The following is a 22831-nucleotide window of genomic DNA, read 5'->3' on the forward strand; positions in this document are numbered from 1 at the left end:
ACCATGGTTTACGATGATGTTTTATTCTTTTTTTTAAGCAAACAGTATATCAGTGAAGGCATGATCATAAAATTATTGACCCAAATTCATCCCCGACATAAAACTCCATTGATTTCAGTGGGGTTGTGGAGCTTGAGTCATTGCTATAAGACTTTTCCCATTAATTCTGATTCTACAAAGTACCTGGAAAATCTCCCTCATCATACCCTGCACAAAGCTTGAACCGAAGAGATAAAGGAGGGGGGACGAGGTCCTTGACGGAATATTTCTTTGAATATGCCTAAGACAAACCTGGATCATAACCAGTCTTCTAGGGAACACAGTGTTTGGGGCCAGATCTTTAGTATGTGCAAGCCAGTTCAGCTTTCTACCTTAATTGCACTAGAGTTATGCCCATTTGTATCCACTGAGGGTACGGCCTGTTGCCCTTACATGGTATCAGTCTTGCATTAGATGACATCTATTTTCCCTCCCTGCACTTCCCTCTTCCTTGTAGGGGATTCCAAGACTTTGACTTCCTTCTTCTGGATCCTACCTAGCTTAAACACCATTCCCGCCCCCTCCCCCCCCAACATTCTTGTAGAATAATGTAGGTATTTGCTCCTGTCCCCAGACTTGAATCTCTAGCTTTCCTCCTCAAATCATCATCATCATCATGATTAATAATGGAACTGTTCTGGCTGCTTCAGAGCTGGATGGTATTTCTGGATCAGATTCAGTACCTAAGATGCCTGGCAGCACCTTTCGGGTGTTAAGTATTGCAACTGAAGGGGTCGCTTGCCTTGACTATTCCCCCCACAGTGGTATTGCTGCCACAGCTAATATTTGAACATGTTTGCCAATCACGCTAATACAAACAAGTCCCCTGGATCCTAGGGAAAAGGCCCGGCAAAACGAAAGCAAAAGAGATACCAGTGTCCTCACTTCTCTGTATCGAATCACAACAAGGAAAACAAAGAGAAGGGGAAAAAAGGATTGATGCAGAGGGTATATTCTTCATTTATGGCGGTAGCTTGTGGCTATATTAGCAATAGGTGCCTTGGAGAAGCTATGCCAAATGGGTGGTTAAGAGACCAAATATTTCTCTTTCTCCTTCCAGTTTTCTTCTGCTCCTTCTTTGAGTTCCCTCTCTGCATAATGCTCTACTTTCTTCTCAGCCTCTGGCTATTTCTTTCATTTTCCTAAGGCATATATTACCTTTACATATTTGTTGCTAAACTCTGCATACCTGTATGAGCACATCCTGTGTGTGTAACTTTTTCCATCACACCCTACTTCCTAAAGCTTCAGAGAATACCTGGTTAGAGAAAAAAATATGCAGTCCTACTATCTCACAGGCATCAGTAAGGTAACATGCTCCTTCTGTGTCAAACATATTCAGGATATTCATGGAAACTATTTCAACTGAAATAATTCAGATTTTTTTGACAAAATGCATTTTGTTGGCAAACTTCCCAGCAGTTCCAAACAGGACTTTATACTACTTCTATTTATTTATTTATTTTTAACTGATGGTTCAATTTGGTCATTACTTGGGGTTGAGATTCCCATGTGCATTCATAGCATGGCTTTTGTAATTCAGTAAACTTTGGTATATCTTATACAGTGCTTTCCATCAGTTGATCTCAAGGCATGTGATAAAGGAGTTCAGTATCATTATTTCCATTTTGCAGATAGGAATCTCTGGCAGTCAAAGGGGAGTGCCTCTTGCAAGGTCATCTAACAGGCCAGATGTCACCTTTCCTCCAGGAAAACAGCCTGCATTTCTACCTGCTGAGAGGTGCAAAGCAGTTAAGCTGCCTTACTACAGCTGCAGAGAGCCTCAGTTGGAGTCCCGTTCCAGATTCATATTTGTAGCTGCTCCCAGTCAACCCAACTGTAAACAGGCATGTGGTCATTCAGGTTGGGGAATCAAAGGTATCTGGATGTAATGCTGGCCACATCACTCCTTTGCGTGCTGCTGATTACAGAAACTCTCATGCTTTAACCGTACTAAGCTGTGATAGCCGAGTAAATGTTTGACTTTGACATTTGACTACAAGTCAGAGTCAGGCAGAGGTGCTGGACTGGAATAGTTAATGCAAATGGTTTAAGATGGCACAGCAGAGTTATATGGTGCTTTAGAACTGGGACAGTAAGAAATGCTGCAGACTGGAATGAGCAATGTGGGCTTTAGGGCCCAAGTCAGCCAAAAACAAAATGATGGAGCTGTGTATGTGCTGGGGTGCAGAGGAGACTGGAACATCAGATGCTGCAAACGAGGTGAGATGTACCAGGTAGGGCACAGAAGTGGATGATACCTAATAGCGTCAAGATGCACGGACACAGGAAGGAGGTACCCCTGGGTGATGCTACAGCCCAGGATGAAAAAGGACCAGCAGAGCTGTGGGGAGCCTGCAGGGTGGTCCTAGGAATAGGGCAACATGGGCTTCTGGGTAGGACTGAGGTTTATTAAAACAAGATGGTAGAGGATGGAGGGGACTCTGTACTATGCCTCTATGATGCACTGGCTTCTAGCTTGTGCAAACAGCTGCTTTATCTCAGGAGCTCTCAATTCACTAACCCGCTTTCTGAAAACGAATAAAAAATATTAATTAGGAGAATAGACAGAGCTACTTTTCAGAGTTGGTGTCCCCAGGGGCAAGTGCAGACAGGTGACATGTGAATTGTTTCAGACATCACACCAGCGGCGTGAAAATCGTTGCTCTTTGGGCTGACAGGGATGTGAGAGCTGCCTCAGGAGGAGGGAGCAGCACTCAACCAGCCTCAAAGTTCCTTTCAAGGCTTGATAAGTTGCTTTATCCCTCCCTGTCTATTTTCAGATCTTAGCGATAGACTTGGCTCTGTCTCCCCAGTAACACCCCCTCTCCAAGGTCTAATTCTCCTCTCATTCAAACCAATATAAAAACGAATGTTTCCCTGGCACAGTCAGAGAAGAATCAGTCCCCTTATCTCTTGCCCCCTTCAGTCTGGAACAGAAGTTTCATAAACCAGTTTGACTCAAATCAGTCACGTCTGATACTACATTCAACCAGGTTTATCTTAAAACAGTTTCAGCCATTTTGAAACTGGTGTATGTGCACTGAACTTCTGTTCTGTTACAGGTTTAAACCAGCTTCTGATCACTTAAACCGGGGTATGTGTAACTTCTGTCCCTAGCCTTCTAGACCATCAGCTTGTTACCTGTACCCTTCCAAAAGTCCCCTCAGCACCCTTTTTCCTTGGCAAATCCTCATAACCCTCCAGTTAAGCCAGCATTTCCTTTCTCTAGGCCCTGTTAGAAGACCCAACAGACTTTTGCTTAAAAGGTCAGAGCTTACTCACCCTGGGACGTACAATCCAAGAAGGCTGAGACTTTGGATTCAGGATCAAGGGTAATTCTGGTGGAGGAAATCTACCGGAGGATCATGGATCTTGAAGGCACGAGCCAGAACCTAGGGGACAATCAAAGGCAGAGACGGGGAAAGAGGTAAGGAGAACAGAGACGTTGTGCAGAATGGGGTCTTCTTATGGTTTTTCCGATCTAGAGGTACTTCAGGTGACACAGTGGGGACATCTACATGTTAATTAGATGTATAACCAAGTACTAAATAAATGTGAAATAACCAGAGTTGCACAAGCAAACGCCTTTTTAGTGACGCTACTGTGCAGTAGCCTAATAACACTGCACAGTAGTGTATTAGCACTGTCTGTGCTGTGACGCACTGCAGTGCAGTGTTATTAGGATAGTGTGCATGTCGACATGCCATGTGTGGCCTAATAGGGGAAGTCCTGGATGGGCAGTTGGGAGACATTGACACGGTGTTAGGTACTGAGCCTCTGAAGTACCGTGCCTCAGTTTCTCCATCTGTACCACGAGGATATGTAGCTTCATTTGTCAGGAACATTGAGACAGACAGTGTGGATTGGAAGTGCAAAGTGATATTTCTATTGTAAGTAACAGGCTCCCCACCCCTCTTCTGCTCCCTCACCCCCCTATCTTGCACTTCAAAAGCAAACTCTGGCAGAGAAAAGAGCTTTGTATCATCTCTGCTCTTTCCAGCTTTCACACACCCATGCACACACACCTTTAAAACTAGCACAGGCCAAGCTGGTGCTGTTCATGTGAAACATAAAATATTGCACAGCTGGTTTAATAGCCTTTAAAAGTCCCATTCCGAGCTGTTCTGGAGCTCTGTCTCATCATCACACCACACAGATCTGCTCATAAAGCTGTCACCATTAATCGCCACCCACAGTCACCACAGTGTCTGGGTCACGCATCAGGGAAGAGCGATGCGGGTTTCATTTGGGCAACTAGCCCGTTGCTGGACTCTCCTGAACCCCGATTCATTTTCCCTGCTGTGGCATTACGGGTGCTGCACTAGCTTAGTTGCACGTACAGAAAACCCTCCTTCCTACCCCCAAATGACGTGGTTTTCTTGTTCTTAATTCAGCCCCTTATTCCACCCAAATGCCCATCTGTCTCTAGCGAGTTTCTAAATTAGGCCTGTGCAAACTCCTCTGGCTTCATTCTGAACCCACTCCAATATTGCAAGGTGGAAAGTTCATATGAAACTCAGCCATTATTGGCTTTGCATTCCACTTAGGAGAGACTGTGAAAAAGGGAGCAAGAGGAGGAGTGAGAAACAGTTCAGTGAAAGAATAAACACCTTAAATGCCAGCTGAGCTTGGCGGAGAATTTTCTAGTCTAAATAGAGAACACAGATCGCCCTTTACTTTAACACAAAATATGTTGCTGGTTCTCTCGCTCTTCTCATTTAATTGAATCACCCTTTACAAAGGTGGAGGGGAAGGGCAGGGGTGAAATTACAGGAAATGAGTTTCATGAACTCAAATTAAAAATAATGCAAAAGATTTGCAACCCCCATCATCCCCCTGACACTTGCACCTCCTTAATATAACTTTTCCTTACCAATACCACAGCAACACCCCTTCTGTCCTCATTTCTCAGTCTGCCCCCACCCCCACTCAGGAAATCAATCCCATTCTGCAGTGCTTCAACCCTACCCACTCTGTCTTTCCTCTATTTCCAGTTCTTCAGTGTCTTTCCAGTTCCTCAGTCACTCTCTGGTGTTTCCCTGCAGAGCTTCTCACTCCCAAATCCACAACACCAGGATTTTTTTCCAGTCCCAGGGACTCTCATCACACTTCACTTCTTTCCCACACTTCTCACCCTTAAGCTTTATTCACTTGAGCCCAGTTTATCAGTAGCAAAATGATCCTAGCAGTCTCAGACTCTTCCCCTAATCCACCCAGTTTCCCTCATCCCTTATCTAATCCTTTTAACCCTTCTTTCTCTCAGCATTTTGGATGCCTGCCTCAGTCCCTCCTGTTTTCTCCATTCCTGCCACATACAATCACCCTGTCACCCTGAAATAAACTTCTTCCTCCTTTAGCTACTTCTTAGCGCAGCTTTCCTATGTAAGCTCCATTTTTCTGTCTTCCTCCCTCCTCTGTATTCCAGTGTAACACAAGCTATGAGACACCTTCCAATTTCAAGCTCCACTGGGTTTGCTGGTATTGGACACACCATCGGCAGTGTCTCTCTCTGTGTTGTACCAAGTAAAATAAAAAACATCCCATGCATGACCTTCCGTCAGCTTTGTTCTTCAGCTGACCAGCCCTGCTCTGTTCTGAAATCCCAAAGCACAGGTCAGCCAGTCACTTCCCTCCTGTGGGTTGTCTCCTGATGGCCAGTTCCTGAAGCATGAGATGGGGAAGAAGGGAAATTCTAAAGACTAGTTTGAAAAACTAGGTCAGGACATAATCAGGACTCACATGGCCATCATGTAGGAGAGAGAACCATTGCCCAGGCACATACTAAAGAGTGTGAAATACTTAGCTCCTCCAAAGTTGGAGAAGCTATCAATTAAATATGATAGTGTATCATTGCAAGAACTGTCTCCTCCTGTAGAGGACTGCCTAAGGAGATGGCTTAAATAGGTTCAAGAACCCCAGCCTGGGAAAGGGGATAGGGAGACATTTATGGAAAAGGCCCCCAAGACGATAATAGAAACTAATAACCTTTCCACAGACTTTTCCCAACCTCTACAGGATTCAGATTCAGTAGCAGGGATAGGATTTCCTACTAAACTCAGTGGGACTCAAATCCCTTTCACTTAAGCAGTGTTAAATTGGGAGTTGCTCCTTTGCAAAGAGTGGCGACACAGGGAGTAGAACTAGTGTAATGGGAGAAGGTCCAGGCTCCCAGATTCAGCAACGGGTGCACGTAGGAATGCATACAAGCAATGGTTCTCACCTTTCTGATAGGGGATTCTTTCCTGGTGCCACCTCTCTCTTCCCCTAGTAATTCCTGCTATGAGTTTTCCTATGGCAGGAAGGGAGAGGGGGTGACCCACCCCCAGATTTAGGTTAAGGGAAGAAGGGAGGCACTCAGAAAGATCTAAGCATTGACTTAATGGCTAGGGACAGACATTACACATAGATCAGTTTAGGTAATCAGAAACTCATTAAAAAATATACAGAACAGACATTCAGTGCACATAAACCTGTTTGAAAATGGCTGAAACCAGTTTGAGATACATCTGGTTGAATGTAGTATCAGACTTATTTGGCTCAAACTGGTTTATGCATTGTCTGTCCCAGACCCTTACTGATTTAAGTTAAACCAGACATCCCCCAGCACGCTCTCTGGGTTGGGTGGACTCTCCTGTCTGCTCTGGGGTGGCCCCTCTGCTCAACTTTCTAGCCCGAGCAGGGGCAGGGCCTGCCATGGTCCCTGAGGCAAATTTTCCTCATCCCCAACCTCCACAAACCCTGGGGTTTGCCAGCCCCAGCCACACTTCCATGGCTTGCCTGCAGCCAGGCAGGGACAGAGCTAATTCCTCCCTATCCCCTCTCCCCTGGAAGCGTGGAGGGGAGGGGGCTTGGACTGCAGTCTCAATCATCATACATATATGCTGGAGATGTAGTTAAGGGAAGTTGCAGGCAGCTTCACCAAAGAATGCAGAGAGCTACATTTACATTATAAAGCAGAACTGTAAAAGGTGAAAATACCTAAACAAATCCTTTCTGGATGCCTGGCTGTAAGGAGACACAGGCTTAGTAAGACTTATGCAAGGCTTTGTCTTCCTCGTTTACATTTGAAGTTAGACTAAGTTGTGTATGCTGTGTGTTTACTGGGCTGTATCTTAGCTTAGGCAAAGATTTTTGGCAGATCTCTGTTGTATGCTTTGCAAAGTGCTGCATTCAATACATGCTTGCTTCAGAGAAAAGATTTTCCCTCATCCCCACTTCTCAGTCTGGCAGCAGCTGCCCACTCTCCCCCACTTCCCTGGCTGGTGCCAGGCCATGCCCACTCGACTCCAGCAGGGAGGGGTGAGAACCTCCCCTTTGGTAGTGGCTGGCAGGTGTGCTCTAGCACCCTCCAGCTTCTGGGTTGAGCCACTGCAGGAACGTGGCTGCATTTCCTGGTTTAACAGAAAATATCTGTCTATTTATTAATCATTGTGAGCTGTGCGGCTTAAACTAACTTGCAAAGAGTGAATTAATTCAGGCTCAGGCTGTTTGAATGTCTGTCCCTAGTCTCTATGTCCTTCCTTGCAACTGCAGGGTGTCTTGTACCTTCACACAAAGGATCCCAGACTGGATGTAGCAGAGGACTGATTTAATGAGTCAGATTCCTGTCTTTTAGAGTCCATAGACAAGCAGATGGCTGCAAAGCCTCTCAGGAACCCAATGGCAAATTTAGAAGAGAAGCTGCATCATTTTCTTTTAAGGAGCTGTTGTTTAGTCTTCAGCTAAAGTATTGCCACAGTTCACTTTTGGGAGGGAGAAGCCTTCTCAGGCTATATGACTGCATTACTTCAATCTGAAGCCCCTGGAGAATTAAATATGCTGTTGAGATGACGTTGTAATACTTCTGCAGCACTACCCCAGGTTTCCCAGTGCCACACAGAGAGGGAATGGGCACTGGCAGTGCTGGAAGACAGCTACTGGGAAGCTGTGCTCTGCTCTCCAGTGGGATGTGCCATCAAAAGAAAAGTTGGGTCTTGTCATACCTCTGGGAAACTCTGGAGGTTGTGAGGAGGAGCATTAAAGGGTCACTCTCTAACTTCTCAATGGTGCTGAGCCTCCAGTTCTCCTGGGAATGTCTCACAGACCCTCTAATGCTTCCTTCCACGACCCTACACCAGTGCTCCACCTTTCTCCATCAGCCAGATCTGATTTTCCAAGAGGTTCAGCATCTGCTTAGTTTACTGACTTCAGCAGGACCTGTGGGTACGTAGTGCTCTTGGCAATCTGATTAGAAGCCTATGTAAGAAGCCTACCTTAGGCACATACTTTCAAATTTTCTTCTGTGTTTGTTTTCTGCAGCACAGTGATTTATGACAGGCATCCACCCTGGCCCGTCCTTCTCTTCCTTTGAGTCTCTTGCTAAATAGACATCTTTCTCATGAGGTTTATAATCCTAGGCTTCCTTTTGCAGTAACCGTATCTAACTAGACAGGAAAAATTAAGAAATCTTCCGGATGTGCACATTACTAACCATAGCAACAGCATGATCTCAGTGCTGTAATCTTGGTCCTTACTTCTGAAAACTACCTAATGGTGTGTGTGTGTGTGTGTGTGTGTGTGTAATAATATATTACATATCCCTTATCATAATGTATAACACTAAGTTTTATGCTAACTTAGGGACCAGCCACGCAGATGTTACTAAGCACAGCACTTAGTGCTGCTGCCTTTCACAATGGTATTATGGGTGCTGCAGTGTTTGTTGGTATTTAATTTTTGTTCAAATCTTGGCACCAACAAAAATGTTATTTTATAAGCATCTCAGCTCTCTCTCTCTCCTTCTCTCTCTCATTCGCTCTAATATTAGGTTTTACTTCTCACGCTTACGGGAAAAATAAAACCTTGAAGATGTAACCCCAGTCTATCCTTGTTATTTTGTGGATCTACATATTAGAGTTGTCAGCATTGTTTTCCAGTAGGAGCACTCCCATTTACTCACCGTATTCAGTGCTGTATTCAGTAGTGAGCACTGTGGGTTTGATTATGCAAAGACTAGGATGGGGCCATAGCTGTAATACATCCACTCAGTTGCGTGTGAAGTGAGGGGAGGCAACTGGGTAGAAATTTCTTTCTTCCCTGCACCTCACCTCCTGATCCATGTTGGCCCCACACAGTCATGCAAGGTGGAATGCTGTGATGTGGGCAGAAACAAGGAGCACACAGAGGTTTACGCATCTAAAACAGATGGAGGAGCTTTAATGAGGATACCTGTAAGTATTGCATAGAACAGGCACTAATTCTGTGTAGAACGTGGGAGATCAAGAGCTGCATGATTCTAACTTAATTCCAGAGCTCACCACGCATGGAATTATAAACCTTTCCTTCATTAAGTATACGAACCAGAAACAAGATAAATCCGGCCCTTTAAAACTGTTTGAACCTGTCCATGAAATGGAGGACTAATAGCTCTAGGGTCATCAACTTAAAGATACACATGGTTTCTCTTTCTCATTTATGCCCCTGTGTGCTGAATGACAGGCATCATAGTCCAGCCCTGCGTAAACAAATAAGTATACAAAATCAATCAGTAGATGATGAAAGCATGAAAACCCATTACAAAACTTTTTTTTTTTTTTTAAATAGCTCTGTTGAATAAATTAACTAGGTAACGGAGCAGTAACCTTGAGATAATTGGTTAGGTGGTTTTATATTGTTTTTATTTAGGGGGAAAATAAAAGATGACACAGTTTTTATCATATTTATTATGAAAGTCATTGACATAATAAAACGCTCCCATCACATCAGTATTCATTTCTGCAAATAGAGCACTGACGTTTTATAATATTAACATGTGTTATAAATGTCATTGATATATTAAGATTTTCAGTCTCTCTAACCAAAAATATAGAGAGATGACTGAGGGAGAGATGACTAATTCAATGAGATTAGAGGGAACATTTTCTTGTGCAATTAAATCATCTTCTGTTTGTGAGCTGGGGAAATGCACACAAGTCCAGTTCTGCACCTGGAAAACCTTCCCACAAGCAAAAAGATGATGAAAGGAGCTGTGTAATGGAACTTCAATAGCATCCGAGGGTCCTCATCAGCTCAAGGCACTATGGGTTGGCCACTCCGTGCTATATAAAGATATTACATAACAGTATAGTAGCATACTAGCCCCATGTATAAGCCATCATTTGGGAATGGATGCAGGATCAGACGTTCCAGAGCACAGACCTCTATCATGGCAGATAAGGACTAAGGTATGAAGGACTGAAATGGATCCACCATCTTCCTCAGAAGTTCTCTTTCAAAGCCTCACTAAATTATTGCAATACCATTAACCTGTGAGCATACTCAGGTACGTTATTAAAAGTCTACTGCAAGGGCTTAAATTAGAGCTGAATTTGTGCCACCATGTATTCTGAGGCCTAAAATGGAAGCTTTCTCTGGAGTCCTGCTCCTCTAAATCCACTCGAGAGGACTAGAAGGCAATGTCAGGGTGAAAATAATAAAGGTCAGGCAACCCCTGAAGAGCACCCAGATTGGAACCCACAATGGCATGCCCATCTCCCTCTCATGCTCTGTGCCCTGCACACTACACTTTCTAAGGGATATCCAAAACAAGATACACATCTGGATTCCTGGATTTTAACACCAGAAGAGCCCATACTGATCTGCTAATTCAACCTTGTGCTAAGAGTTTCACCAGGTGATTCTTTCATCAAGCCAGGGCTTATGGCTGAACTGGAGCATCTCCATTTGGAATGAAGACATCCATTTTTGTAGAACGCTTGCATAAGACACAGCTTTTGTAGCTTCACTACTTAGTTAAGGGATACATTTGTTTTACCAACAGTTGTGTGCCACTGCAGATCTCACTCTGGACTCATCCATAATAACATTAAAGTACTTTATTCACTTTTGCCTGTGAAAATAAGGAATACTGGCATAAGGACATCTTTACTAGTAAAACCGTGTGCATGCAAAAGGAGAGGTGTTTTGCTTTACTTATACCCTCAGAACCAGGGCTGGACGACTGTTGTGTATAAACAAAAGCTTCCAGTAACGGGTTTTGATTAGATTTTTCTCCCAGCTTCAGTTCTCCAGAGCAGCAACTCATTCTCACTGACTGGGAGAAAACGGTTGAAAATAAGCCCAGTAAATGTGTTCTATAAACACCTCACAGACCATCGGTAGCTACATCCTCAGTTATGGCAGAAGCATTTGTCTAAGAGTAATTTGGGCACGAGATTCCTCCAGGGAATTTCTGCTGCTGCAGGTCTTGGAGGGGGTCTGGCAGGGTTTATTTGTGTCACTTGTCAGGGTTTCCTCTCCCGGGAGTCCCAATTACAGCTGCATCCAGGAGGTGTAAATTTGAATCTTCAGGCTCTGCACATCCCTGCAGATGAACTCACTGGTGCCTAGGAGAACAGTTCCTATTATAAAATATCACATATAATGACAGAGACCTCAGACCTCTGGGAGCAGAGAAAACAATAACCGTCCCAAGGAGAGGAAATGACTTTTTTTTCGTTCTTTTTCGCTCCGGTGAATAATAATAGTGAATGTTTAGATTGTAGGAGGTTGGCTGGGCCAGGGGTGAGGGAAGGAGGGAGATGTGAAGGCAGCAGAGATGGAGATTTTATACTTACCAAGTCGGTGAGTTATTTTTCAACTGAGCTCAGCTCTAAAGTTCACCACTGAATTATTAAGTGGAGGAAGCTCAAAATCTGTTACAGGCGATAATAGCTCTATTTCTGTGGGGGAAGAAATATGTGGGGCCAGCATCTTGGTAGGTGTAAATTAAAGTTATTCAAGTAAGCTTAATGGAGCTGTACTGATCAGCACTTCCTGAAGGAGCTGGGATGTCATCTCCCCCCACGGTTTTTGAGTAGACAAGGATCTAGCTGTAGCTGCAGTACAGTGTTGGGTGAAGGGTATGTGGATTAGGCAGCAAGGTGGGCAGATTGTCCAAACTCTTTAAATTTTATTACTGCTTCTGCCTCCAACGTTGAGTGAGTCAGCCAGTAAAATTCCCCATGCTTCATTCTGCAAAAGTAGTTCAACACTTGTTTCTCAAGCTCTACTGGTAGTATCAAGTGATATGTGGCTTAACGAATCCTGAGACATCTCAAAGCCTGTGATGAAAATTCTGTATGCGCATCTATACTCAAACATTTAGCTACTACATGAGGTGATAGCTCATGGCACTCATGAACATGCAACATATTTCCTGAGTTGCATAAGACTAATTACATTTGTGCATAGCAAATAGCTTCTAGTGTCATTTCTTAACATTATTGCAACATACAGTAATGACTATGTTAACTTCTTCTGACTGCATGGGAATAATTCTCAGCATATGAGACCAAGAGGGTTACTCGGCTCCACCAAAGAGTCTCTCCTTAACTCTCCCATAACCTACTTTCAAGAACCTTAAAGTCACCCCTCCCGCACAATGTCCTCATGAAACTAAAGTTGGAGAAAACAAAAGCTTCAGCAAAGACAAAAATGTAGGTCCTGTTTATAACATCTGGAAAAGGAGACAGGATGCCAAGCAAGATGGACCAGCAGTCTGATCTCACAGATGGACCTAATGATCTGCAGATTCATGTAGACGTCATTGCATTGGCTGTACTCAATTTACACTTTGAAGGTTACTTTCATAATCATACGAGCTAGAAGCATAATTATACATTTAAGTGACAGTTTAGATTCTGAGGCACAGGCAATAGTCTACAAACAATTGCAGTGACTCAATGAGACACATGCAACAGCCCAATTCAACCTCTTTAAGTGCATTGCATACACGATTGCTTTTCCTACAAGATTAAAAACTGGAACAACATGAGGGGTTAGTATGTTACACAATGAATTCTGATTTATTGAACATGATTAGTAGGCTATGAATATGGATGTGATTTCTAAAAACAAAAACGGAAGTTCACATGGCTCACCCTTATTTAAAACCACAATTTAAACATAAGGAGTGGCAACAGCAGATGGCAAAATGGAAGTGTAAATTAAGGGGTCACTGAGAGAGCGCAAGCAATGGGAGTGAGGGGAGGAGAGCAGAAAGACTACGGATGTTGGGTGAATGCTGTGGGAAGAGATGCAACGAAACTCCGATGAGCTGAAGCAGGAGTTGCAACTATCAGCGTGTGGCATCAGCTTCATTGGAACTGTGCCCAGCCCAGTGTTTTTGAGGGCAGGGAGAGAGTCAACTTCTTTCACCCAGTTTAATGCCAAGTACGTGTACAACCTCCCATATATATTACAGCAGCCACAAGCCTGCTGTTAGTCCCAAACTGCCTATGGCCCCAAAAGGTGATTGTGAATAGTAGGGAATGCTGGGGCTTTGACCTATCCCAACAAGAAAGACTTCCTTTTGTCCCAGTCAGATCACCCTGGGCAGGATGCCTGGCACGAGGAGGTGCCATCAGAGTGAAGAAGGGTCTATAAGACGAGCGGGAAAGCTGCTGCCAGTTAAACCAGACTTACAGGCACTTTGCATCACTGGAAGGGCACACAAAAGAGCCAAGGCAATGGGACAGGATATGATCCAGCTGTGGTTGACTGGGGATTAAGACACAAGTGTCAGGAGGGTTAAGTTAGAGTGAGAGGAGACAAGTGTGTGAGCATTTGGAGCCTGGGCACAGAAAAGAAAGCACTCAGGACTTGGAACCAAAGCCCACCAAAGTCAGCAGGAGCTTCTCTATTCATGTCGGCAGGATTTGGATGAGGGCCCTATGTTTTAAGAGGGGGGGAAGGAGATAGTCCACCCTTGTGGAGGTGTTATATATCTAAGCAATATAATATTTATCAAGATAGTGCTTTGTCTAGGCATGCACTGTCTCCTTTGCTCATCACCATGGTATCTGAGAGGCTCATTTATTATAGAAACAAACAACTTCACTTCAGAAACCAGTTAAGGTTGCTAAGTGACAACAATGTACTTACTTATCACATCATTTGCAAAACCCTCACACTTAAAAGCAAGGAAATGAATGATTAAGGACTTCAGAAATCTTACACTGCCCACATAATGAACATATACATTTAAATCAGGTATAATAAAAGTCACATTTTATCTCAGCAAGACAACCTCCTGCTTAACCCATGATTTTTTCCTTTTTTTATATTATTTTCATTGTATCACTTTTGGCGTGTAAACATTTTCTTTTAAGGGATACTGTTAAGCTGAAAACATTACCAATTCAAGGACTTTTGAATACTGTCCTATATATGCAATAAGAAAACATTTGTAAAGATTAATTTATGGCTAAATATGTATTTATATATGCACAGTTGCTTCATTTGACTAACATGACTTCTTAGTCTGCGTGCTCCTCAGAAAGGTTAGGTTTTGTAGTCATGTTTTAAGTTTACTGATAAAATATTGTCTACTTGGGGTCAGAGTTAAGGTTGTGGAGTTGTGATAAAAATATAGATTTATTTCAACTAGATAAAACAATTTGGGTGAAATCCTAGCTCGGCTGAGGTCAACGAGAGCTTTGCCACTGACTTCAATGGCGCCAGGATTTCACCTTTCATGCTCATTATGTAGACAATAAAAGATGTATGATGTCCTTAATTATTCATTTCCTGGCTTTTAAGCACTTGGAATTTGTACATGATGTAATAGGTACAGTGCAGTTTTGTTGCTTAAAAACTGTATCTTGGTTAGAAACAAGGGTTTTTCCGGTTCATTGGTTTGTTTGCGGGGGGAGGGGTTCATGTTATACTTATTTTTACATGGCTCTATATTTTCTTTAGCATGGATAAAGTAATCTGTAGGGCCAGAACTTCAGCTGGTGTCACCTGGAATGCTGTCCATTGCAAGACCATCTGTTTATGGCACTGGAGGAGCTGGTTCATTGTTTGAAAGTTATACATGAGTGGTGTGAGGGAGCGGCAGCTAGGGGCAGCCGTGAACCCCCTAGCGCCCCCTACCGTCACGTTAGGGTGACGTAGCACCCTCAGAATCTCGCCCGCCACGACTTTGATGACATATATATATTGTGGAGGCTGCCTGTTCCCTAATGGACGGTATTGGTGTCCCTGTCCCTATTCCAGACTGGGGTATCTATGAGCGTCCCGCCTTAAGGGCTATGCGTGCCTCCAAACCTCCCCCTCAGCACGCCCCAAGCCTCGCAGCTGTTCTGGGGGACGTTTGTGTAGTCCCTCGCCCCTCGGGGGCCCTCGTTCTCTCTCGGGCCCCGGGGCCCCTCACCCACCTGGCTCCCCCTTGGGTCGGGCTCCAATCTCTAGCCCCTTCCCCGTGCCCTGGGCCTGTCTCGCTGGCGCCCAGCTACTCGCTGGCGCGCCCTGGGTCCGGCTCGCTGGCGCCGCTTAATATCGATGCCCCTGGGCCGGGTTCTAGCCGGCGCCTGGCTAATCGCCGGCTCCGCCTTGGGTCTGGAGCGCTCTCGCCGCCCTCGTCTCGGCGCCCTTGGGCCGGCTCGCTCTCGCCGCCCTCGTCTCGGCGCCCTTGGGCCGGCTCGCTATGCCTGGCTATTCTGCCCCTCTCTGGGGCCTCACCCCTCTGGGGCCTCTACCGCGCTCTCTGCGCTTCGCCCCTTGGGCTTCAACTCTGCCCCGCGCTGGGGCCTTGCCCTCTCCAGGGCTGACACCGCGCGCCTCGCGCCCCGTCTCCGCCCCGCTCTGGGGCCTTGCCCTCTCCGGGGCTGACGCCGCGCGCCTCGCGCCCTGGCTCTGCCCCGCTCTGGGGCCTTGCCCTCTCCGGGGCTGATGCCGCGCGCCTCGCGCCCTGGCTCTGCCCCGCTCTGGGGCCGTGCCCTCTCTGGGGCTGACGCCGCGCGCCTCGCGCCCGGGCACAGGCGCTCGCCGCCGTGTTTGTCCCCTTGACCCTGCTCTGGGTCAGGTTGCCCCACTGGGCAACACCCCGCCCTTATGGGCTGGGGTCTACAACTTTGCACGCCGCGCCTCCCTGGCGCAATACGGTGCCTCCCTGGCACCGACAATAGTGCCCCTGGCACTGTGCCCCTACTGGGCACTGGGAACCCCCAAGCTGTGGGGGAGCTCCCGTGAGGCCTCCTCGCTCCCCTACAGCCTCATCCGGTCCTCCGGAGTAAACTGTAACTTAAACTCCAGCCCTCTGGCTGCAACATAAACAGAGGCTCCACACGCCTAACAATAGTTTCATAGTTTCATAGTAGCTAGAGTCGGAAGGGACCTAGGTAGATCATCTAGTCCGACCCCCTGCCTTAGCAGGAAAGAGCCCCGGGGTCAGATGACCCCGGCAAGGTGCTCATCTAACTTCCTTTTAAAAATCCCCAGGCTAGGAGCCTGCACCACTTCCCCTGGAAGCTGGTTCCAGGCCCTAGCCACCCTGACTGTGAAGTAGCGCCTCCTAATATCTAATCTAAACTTACCCTCCGCCAGTTTGTGACCGTTATTCCTGGTCACTCCTGGCAGCGCACGGGGGAACAGGGACTCCCCCAATACCTGCTGATCCCCCCTGACCAGTTTGTAGCAGGCCACAAGGTCCCCCCTTAGCCTTCTCTTGTGGAGGCTAAACAGGTTCAGGTCCCGTAGCCTATCCTCATAAGGCCTGCCCTGCTGACCCCTGATCATACGAGTGGCCCTCCTCTGAACTCTTTCCATATTGTCCACGTCCCTCTTGAAGTGTGGCGCCCAGAACTGGACGCAGTACTCCAGCTGCGGCCTGACCAGTGCCACATAGAGGGGGAGGATCACCTCCCTGGACCTGCTCGAGATGCATCTGTGGATGCATGACAGGGTAGGATTGGCCTTCTTGACTGCCTCCCCACACTGCCGGCCCATGTTCATCGTGGAGTCAATGACGACTCCAAGATCCTTTTCCGTCTCCGTGCTGGCAAGAGGGGAGTTCCCCAACCTGTAAGTGTGGTGCCGGTTCTTCCTCCCCATGTGCAACACCTTGCACTTATCAGTGTTAAACCCCATCCTATTCTCATCCGCCCACCGTTGCAACCTGTCAAGGTCAGCTTGTAGCCTATTGCACCCTTCTAGTGCACCCACATCCCCCCACATCTTAGTATCATCAGCAAACTTGAACAGGGTGCTTTCTACCCCCTCATCCAAGTCACTGATGAAGATGTTGAACAGTGCGGGCCCGAGGACCGAGCCCTGCGGAACCCCACTGCCCACATCCCTCCAGGCCGAGAAGAACCCATCCACTACCACCCTCTGGGTGCGGCCCTCCAACCAGTTGGCGACCCATTTGACCGTGTGGGCATCGACACCACAGTCTCCCAGCTTTTTGATGAGGACAGGGTGAGAGACAGTGTCGAAAGCCTTCCGGAAGTCCAAAAAGACTACATCCACAGCAACCCCTGCGTCTAATGATTTGGTGACCTGATCGTAAAAGGCCACCAGGTTGGTCTGACAAGACCTGCCACTGATAAACCCATGTTGGTTGCCCCTGAGCATGCATTCCCCCGCAAGGCCCTCCTGGATGTGTGCCAGGATAATTTTTTCAAAGAGCTTACCCAGGATTGAGGTCAGACTAACTGGCCTGTAATTTCCCGGGTCCTCTTTTTTTCCCTTTTTGAAGATAGGGACCACATTGGCCCTCTTCCAGTCCTCCGGCACCTCGCCAGAGCACCACGAGTGCTCATAGAGCTGCGCCAGGGGTCCCGCAATGACCTCAGCCAGTTCCTGTAGAACCCTAGGGTGAAGATCGTCCGGACCAGCGGACTTGAACACGTCCAGCCTCTCCAGAATTACCCTAACTAACTCCTCGCTAACCCTTGGCCCAGGCGTGTCTCTCTCGGGGCCCGAGGGGGGCCCAGCAGGGAGGTGGCTGAACTGGTCCCTACTTAGGAAGACAGAGGCAAAGAAATCGTTAAATATGTTAGCTTTGTCATCTGGCGTGATGACTAAGTTGCCCATCGTGTCCTGCAGGGGCCCCACATTACCCGGGACCCTCTTTTTACCCCCTATGTATTTGAAGAAGGACTTCTTATTGTCCTTAATCCGGGAAGCTAGTCCTATCTCCAACTCTGCCTTGGCCCTCCTGACTGCCCCCCTACATCCTCGGGCGACTATAACATAGTCCTTCTTGGCGATGACCCCATCTCTCCATTGGGTATATGCCTCCCTTTTAGCAAGGAGACATTCCCGGATGCTCTTAGTGAGCCATGGGGGTTTATGTGCCCTCCTGCTCCCTTTGACCCTTGTTGGGATTACCTCCCTTTGGGCATGGAGGATCGTCTCCTTAAGGAGCAACCACTCACCTTCGACATCTGATTCCCTTCCCCTCTGGGTCCTCAGCGCTTCCCCAACTATCCTCCTTAGCTTGTTGAAGTCAGCCCTCCTAAAGTCTAGGGCTGTTGCCTTGCTGCAGCCCTTTGCCACCTTACGCTGGATGGTGAATTCCAGCAAGCGATGATCACTGTCTCCCAGGTGGCCCATCACCCGCAGCCCCCTCACCAGGTCATCACCCGTGGCCAGCACTAGGTCCAACAAGGCGTCTCCCCTGGTGGGACTGTGCACCTCCTGGGTTAGATGGAGGTCCTGCAGTCTGGCTAAGAACCGACGTGAGCGATCAGACTTGGCTGACTGCTCCTCCCAGCAGATGTCTGGGAAGTTCAGGTCCCCCATGATGACCACATCCTTAGCCCTCACTGCCTCTGTAAGCTGACCTAAGAATTCCAGGTCGAGCTCTTCTCCCTGGTTGGGAGGTCTATAGTAGACTCCCACCGTTAAGTCTCTCTCCCCTGGACTGCCTTTTACTCTAACCCAGAGCACCTCAGAGTGCCCCCCCTCTACCCCCATGCTAATTAACGAGGAAGTATATTCCTCCTTGATGTAGAGTGCTACTCCTCCACCTTTCCTTCCTATCCTGTCCTTCCTGTATAGCCTATAGCCCTTGACACTCACCGCCCAGTCATGCGATGAGTCCCACCACGTTTCTGTGATCCCTACTATGTCAGGGCTGGTGACAGCTAGGAGGAGGGCGAGTTCCTCCTGCTTCTTCCCCATACTTCGAGCATTCGTGTAGAGGCATTTGAGGCCTTCAGCGGTTGTGCCCACTGACCCCCTAGTCTCAGCAATGCCCCGTCCCCCATCGCTTACCTGTTTCTCCCTTTTGACCATTGGTCTGGGCTCGCTGGCTGTTGCTGGGCCTGGTATCTCATCGTCTCCTCCGCCCTCATCTTCCCCCTCCCCCGACGAGCCTAGTTTAAAGCCCGCCGAAGGAGGTTCACCAACCTGGAAGAGAACACACGCTTACCTTTAGGGGAAAGGTGGAGCCCATCCCATCCCAGCATGTCTCTCATCACGATGTGCCGGTCATGGCTGAGGAAGCCAAAGCCCGCCTCGAAGCACCATTCCTGTAGCCTCCAGTTGGTCTCCTCAATGCACATCTCGTGACGTCTGCCGCGTCCGCTCACTGGCAGGATGGAAGAGAAGACTGCCTGTGCGCCCATCTCCCTCAGCACGCCTCCCAGAGCTTGGTAGTCCTCCATCAGGCGATCAGGGGCTCTCCTGGCCGCATCGTTAGTACCCACATGGACAAGGACCATGGGGTAATAATCGGAGGGCTGGATGATGGACTGGAGCATCCCCTTCACATCCTGAATCTTCGCTCCGGGCAGGCAGTAGACCTCACGTGCTGAGGGATCCTGGCGACAGATGGGGCCCTCCGTACCTCTCAGGATGGAGTCACCAATCACGATGACGCGACGCTTCCTCCTCTTAGGCCTCTTGACTCCCGCCGCCCACACAGGACATTGTGTGCACAAAGTCTCCTCCCTGGAATCTTCCACTGCTCCCTCCTCCTCCAGGGCTGCCAGGACCTCATATCTGTTCTCCAGATGGACAGGAGGAACTGGTGCCGCAACATGGTTAATAGCCCTGGCGCGGGAGACTGTCTGCCACTCAGCAGTGGAGGGCTCATCCCGGGCTGCCCTCTCCTCTGTTGTATCACCCTGCAGAGAAAGAAAATACCTATCAATTTCCTCCTCTGCCTCACGGATTCCCCTCAGCCTGCTAACCTCCTCCAGGAGCTCCTGCACCCGCTCCTCCAGGGTCCTAAGGCGGATACCTACAGGACAGGTGCAGGAGTCCCCAGTCCCTGCCCCCCCAGACCTTGCCAGGCAGTTCCCGCAGGCCAGGGGGTTGGAGGACGGCAGCCCCCCCCGAGGGCTCTGTCTGGGTGGAGGCCTCGGACAAGCCCCGGGAAGGCCGCGCCCCCCGGGCAGGGGCCCTGGCAGAACTCCGTGTCGACACCATCGCAGGAGTTGCTGCCCTTACTAGCAGAGCAGGGGTCAGCCTCTGGGCCCCGCCTGCTCGCCCGCCAGCGCGAACGCCGCCGCAAACGCCGGCGCGCTCTTACAGACCGCGCCTGTTTGCGCGCTCTGTTTGCGCGGCTCGGGAGCGCGGCTCCCTACCGGCTCAGCTAAGAGGGACCCTGCCAGGGCTCTCAGTCCTACCTCCCGTCAGGGTGATCCTGTTCCCTGCATCATCGCAGCCTGTTAGTGGGGTTAAGGCTGCGACCACCAACTCAGGCCACTCAGCTCGAGCCGCAGAGCTCCTGCTCCTGCAGCAGCCAGAAGGGAACTGTGAGGCAGGCTCCGGCCTAAGCTATATATAAAGGCCTGGCCCTGCCCCCTTCCGGCCATGTGACCCACTTGGTTGCCCTGGCAACCAGGCACCTGAGCTGCCTGGGTGATTGGCAACTCTGCCAATCACCCTCACAATCACGGGGCACCTCCGTGGCTCCGTGACAAGTGGCCTAGAATGGTCACTGGTTAATTCAATTAAAACAGGGATTAGAATTAGGCAAGCTGAAAATGAACAGAAATCAACACCCTTTTGCTGCTGGTCACCTCAATATTGTTATGGAGAAAAAAAATCTGTTGGTGAAAATACACTGGGCCAGATGTTCAGCTAGGGTGAAGTGTTATAGCCCCACTGAAGGAAAAGCGGACACTTCACAAAGCACGCTGATTTTCAAGGCCAACAGCCCAGAAGTGGGGTGGTATTTTCAAGAGTACACAACACCTTGCTGTTCCCTATTTTGACACTTATGACTAGAGTTTCAAAAGGGCTTAATACCCATTTAGTTGAACCCTCTTGGAAATGTGACCACTTTTTTCTGGTTTCTGATGTGAAATAAGTAATGTTGCTGGGGTCACTGACGGAATTAGTCTATGCTCAAGTCTTATCACCATTGGTTTTCTCTTCCCTCCAACAGGATCCCTTCTGGAGACCTGAGACTGAGGTTTCAGATAACAGGTATTTCTCGACAGTGTTACTAATTTTGCCCTTGAAAACTCCTTTTTTGCATGAGCTCGTGTCAAGGGCTAATCTTGTCCATTTATCTGCATTTACGAGGCACTTACATTTGTAGTGTCTAAGTGCTGCACATGGATTGAAAGACAATAGTTGTCTAAATGACTAAATAGTTTCAACAGCTCAGCATCTATGGGGTTTGCCTGTAGTTTTGGGAACAGGATTGGGATGGCATTTGTGTTCTCAGGCTTTCCTAATCTTTCCAATATACCGATAACATTGCTTCTCTTTCACCAGGAGTTCAAAATGAAATATTAAATATGACAGTAAACCACTAAAAATGTCATGGCCAAAACAGTGGCTCTTGGAGCCCACAGAGAACGCAGGGGGAAGATGGTGATGGAGACGATCATTATAGGCCATACTCTACTGGCATATCTCAGCTGAAGCCAATGGAGTTGGTGCCAGCAGAGAATTTAATTCATCCTCCAAGAATTCACATGAGCAGCAGCATTTACTAAATCTGGATAAAGGCATAGCATGGGCTCCCCCTAATGCTGCCTTCTCAGAGTGCGCAGGGCAGTGCCTGTTCCCCTAGATTCCCTGTTAGATGCTCAGATCTAATCCAGGAGCTACTGCAGCCTCCAGCAGGCATTTGCAAGAGTGAAGGAGGACAGCATGGCTAGTCCCTACTGAAACAAAAGAGGCCAAATTCAACCCTAGTGTAAGGCCCTCAGAGGTCAGTGGAATGACAGCACAAAATGGATTTGATCTACTGCACGAGGGAGTCCACCCCCATCAGAAACTCACACCATGCTTCCCACGCGTTTGTGAACTACGTGGATGTCTCTCCCTCCTGGAGATCGTTCTTGAATCACGTTGCTCACTTTCCATTTTGATGACTAGGAAGCTCAAGCAAATAGCTCTTCTACTCTGGGTGGTTCCCTTGAGCCATACACTTCACCCTTAGCCATGAGTTTCCTTATCTTTATATAATTATAAATGAAGCTCTTTCCCCTGACCCTTCTGCCAGGATGTCTCTACAGGCATACCTCGGAGATACTGCCGGTTCGGTTCCAGACCACCACAATAAAGCGAATATCGCAATAAAGCAAGTCACATGAATTTTCTGGTTTCCCAGTGCATATAAAAGTTATGTTTACACTATACTGTAGGCTCGGCAGTGCTACATTGGTTAGCACTACAGAAGAAAGAGACTTGGGGGTCATCATTGACCACAAGATGAACATGAGCCTTCAATCCGATGCTGCGGCTAGTAAAGCGACCAAAATGCTGGCGTGCATCCATAGATGCTTCTCGAGCAAATCCCGGGACGTCATTCTCCCCTTGTACTCGGCCTTGGTGAGGCCACAGCTGGAGTACTGCATCCAGTTTTGGGCTCCACAATTCAAAAAGGATGTGGAGAAGCTTGAGAGAGTCCAGAGGAGAGGCACGCGCATGATCAGAGGTCAGGAAAACAGATCTTACGATGACAGGCTGAGAGCCATGGGACTCTTTAGCCTGGAAAAGCACAGGCTCAGGGGTGATCTGATGGCCACCTATAAGTTTATCAGGGGTGACCACCAGGATCTGGGGGAACATTTGT

At 47.8% G+C, this 22831-nt stretch overlaps 1 protein-coding gene across 1 annotated transcript in view; it reads right to left on the reverse strand.

The window, feature by feature from the left end:
• The window catches only part of LOC149855451 (uncharacterized), a 42447-nt gene extending 22428 nt beyond the window's left edge, over positions 1-20019 (reverse strand). The window contains exons 1-2 of the mRNA XM_090022571.1: positions 19640-20019; positions 17907-19381 (exon numbers count right to left, since the gene is read on the reverse strand). Of these exons, the coding sequence (XP_089878697.1) occupies positions 17907-19086 (1180 nt within the window). The 5' untranslated portion in view covers positions 19087-19381; positions 19640-20019. The remainder of the gene's footprint in view (positions 1-17906; positions 19382-19639) is intronic.
• Positions 20020-22831: the final 2812 nt, after the last annotated feature.

The sequence above is a fragment of the Crocodylus siamensis genome, chromosome 11 (genome assembly GCF_052110815.1).
Source record: "Crocodylus siamensis isolate JL-2025a chromosome 11, ASM5211081v1, whole genome shotgun sequence".
In the NCBI taxonomy this organism is placed as follows: Eukaryota; Metazoa; Chordata; order Crocodylia; family Crocodylidae; genus Crocodylus; species Crocodylus siamensis.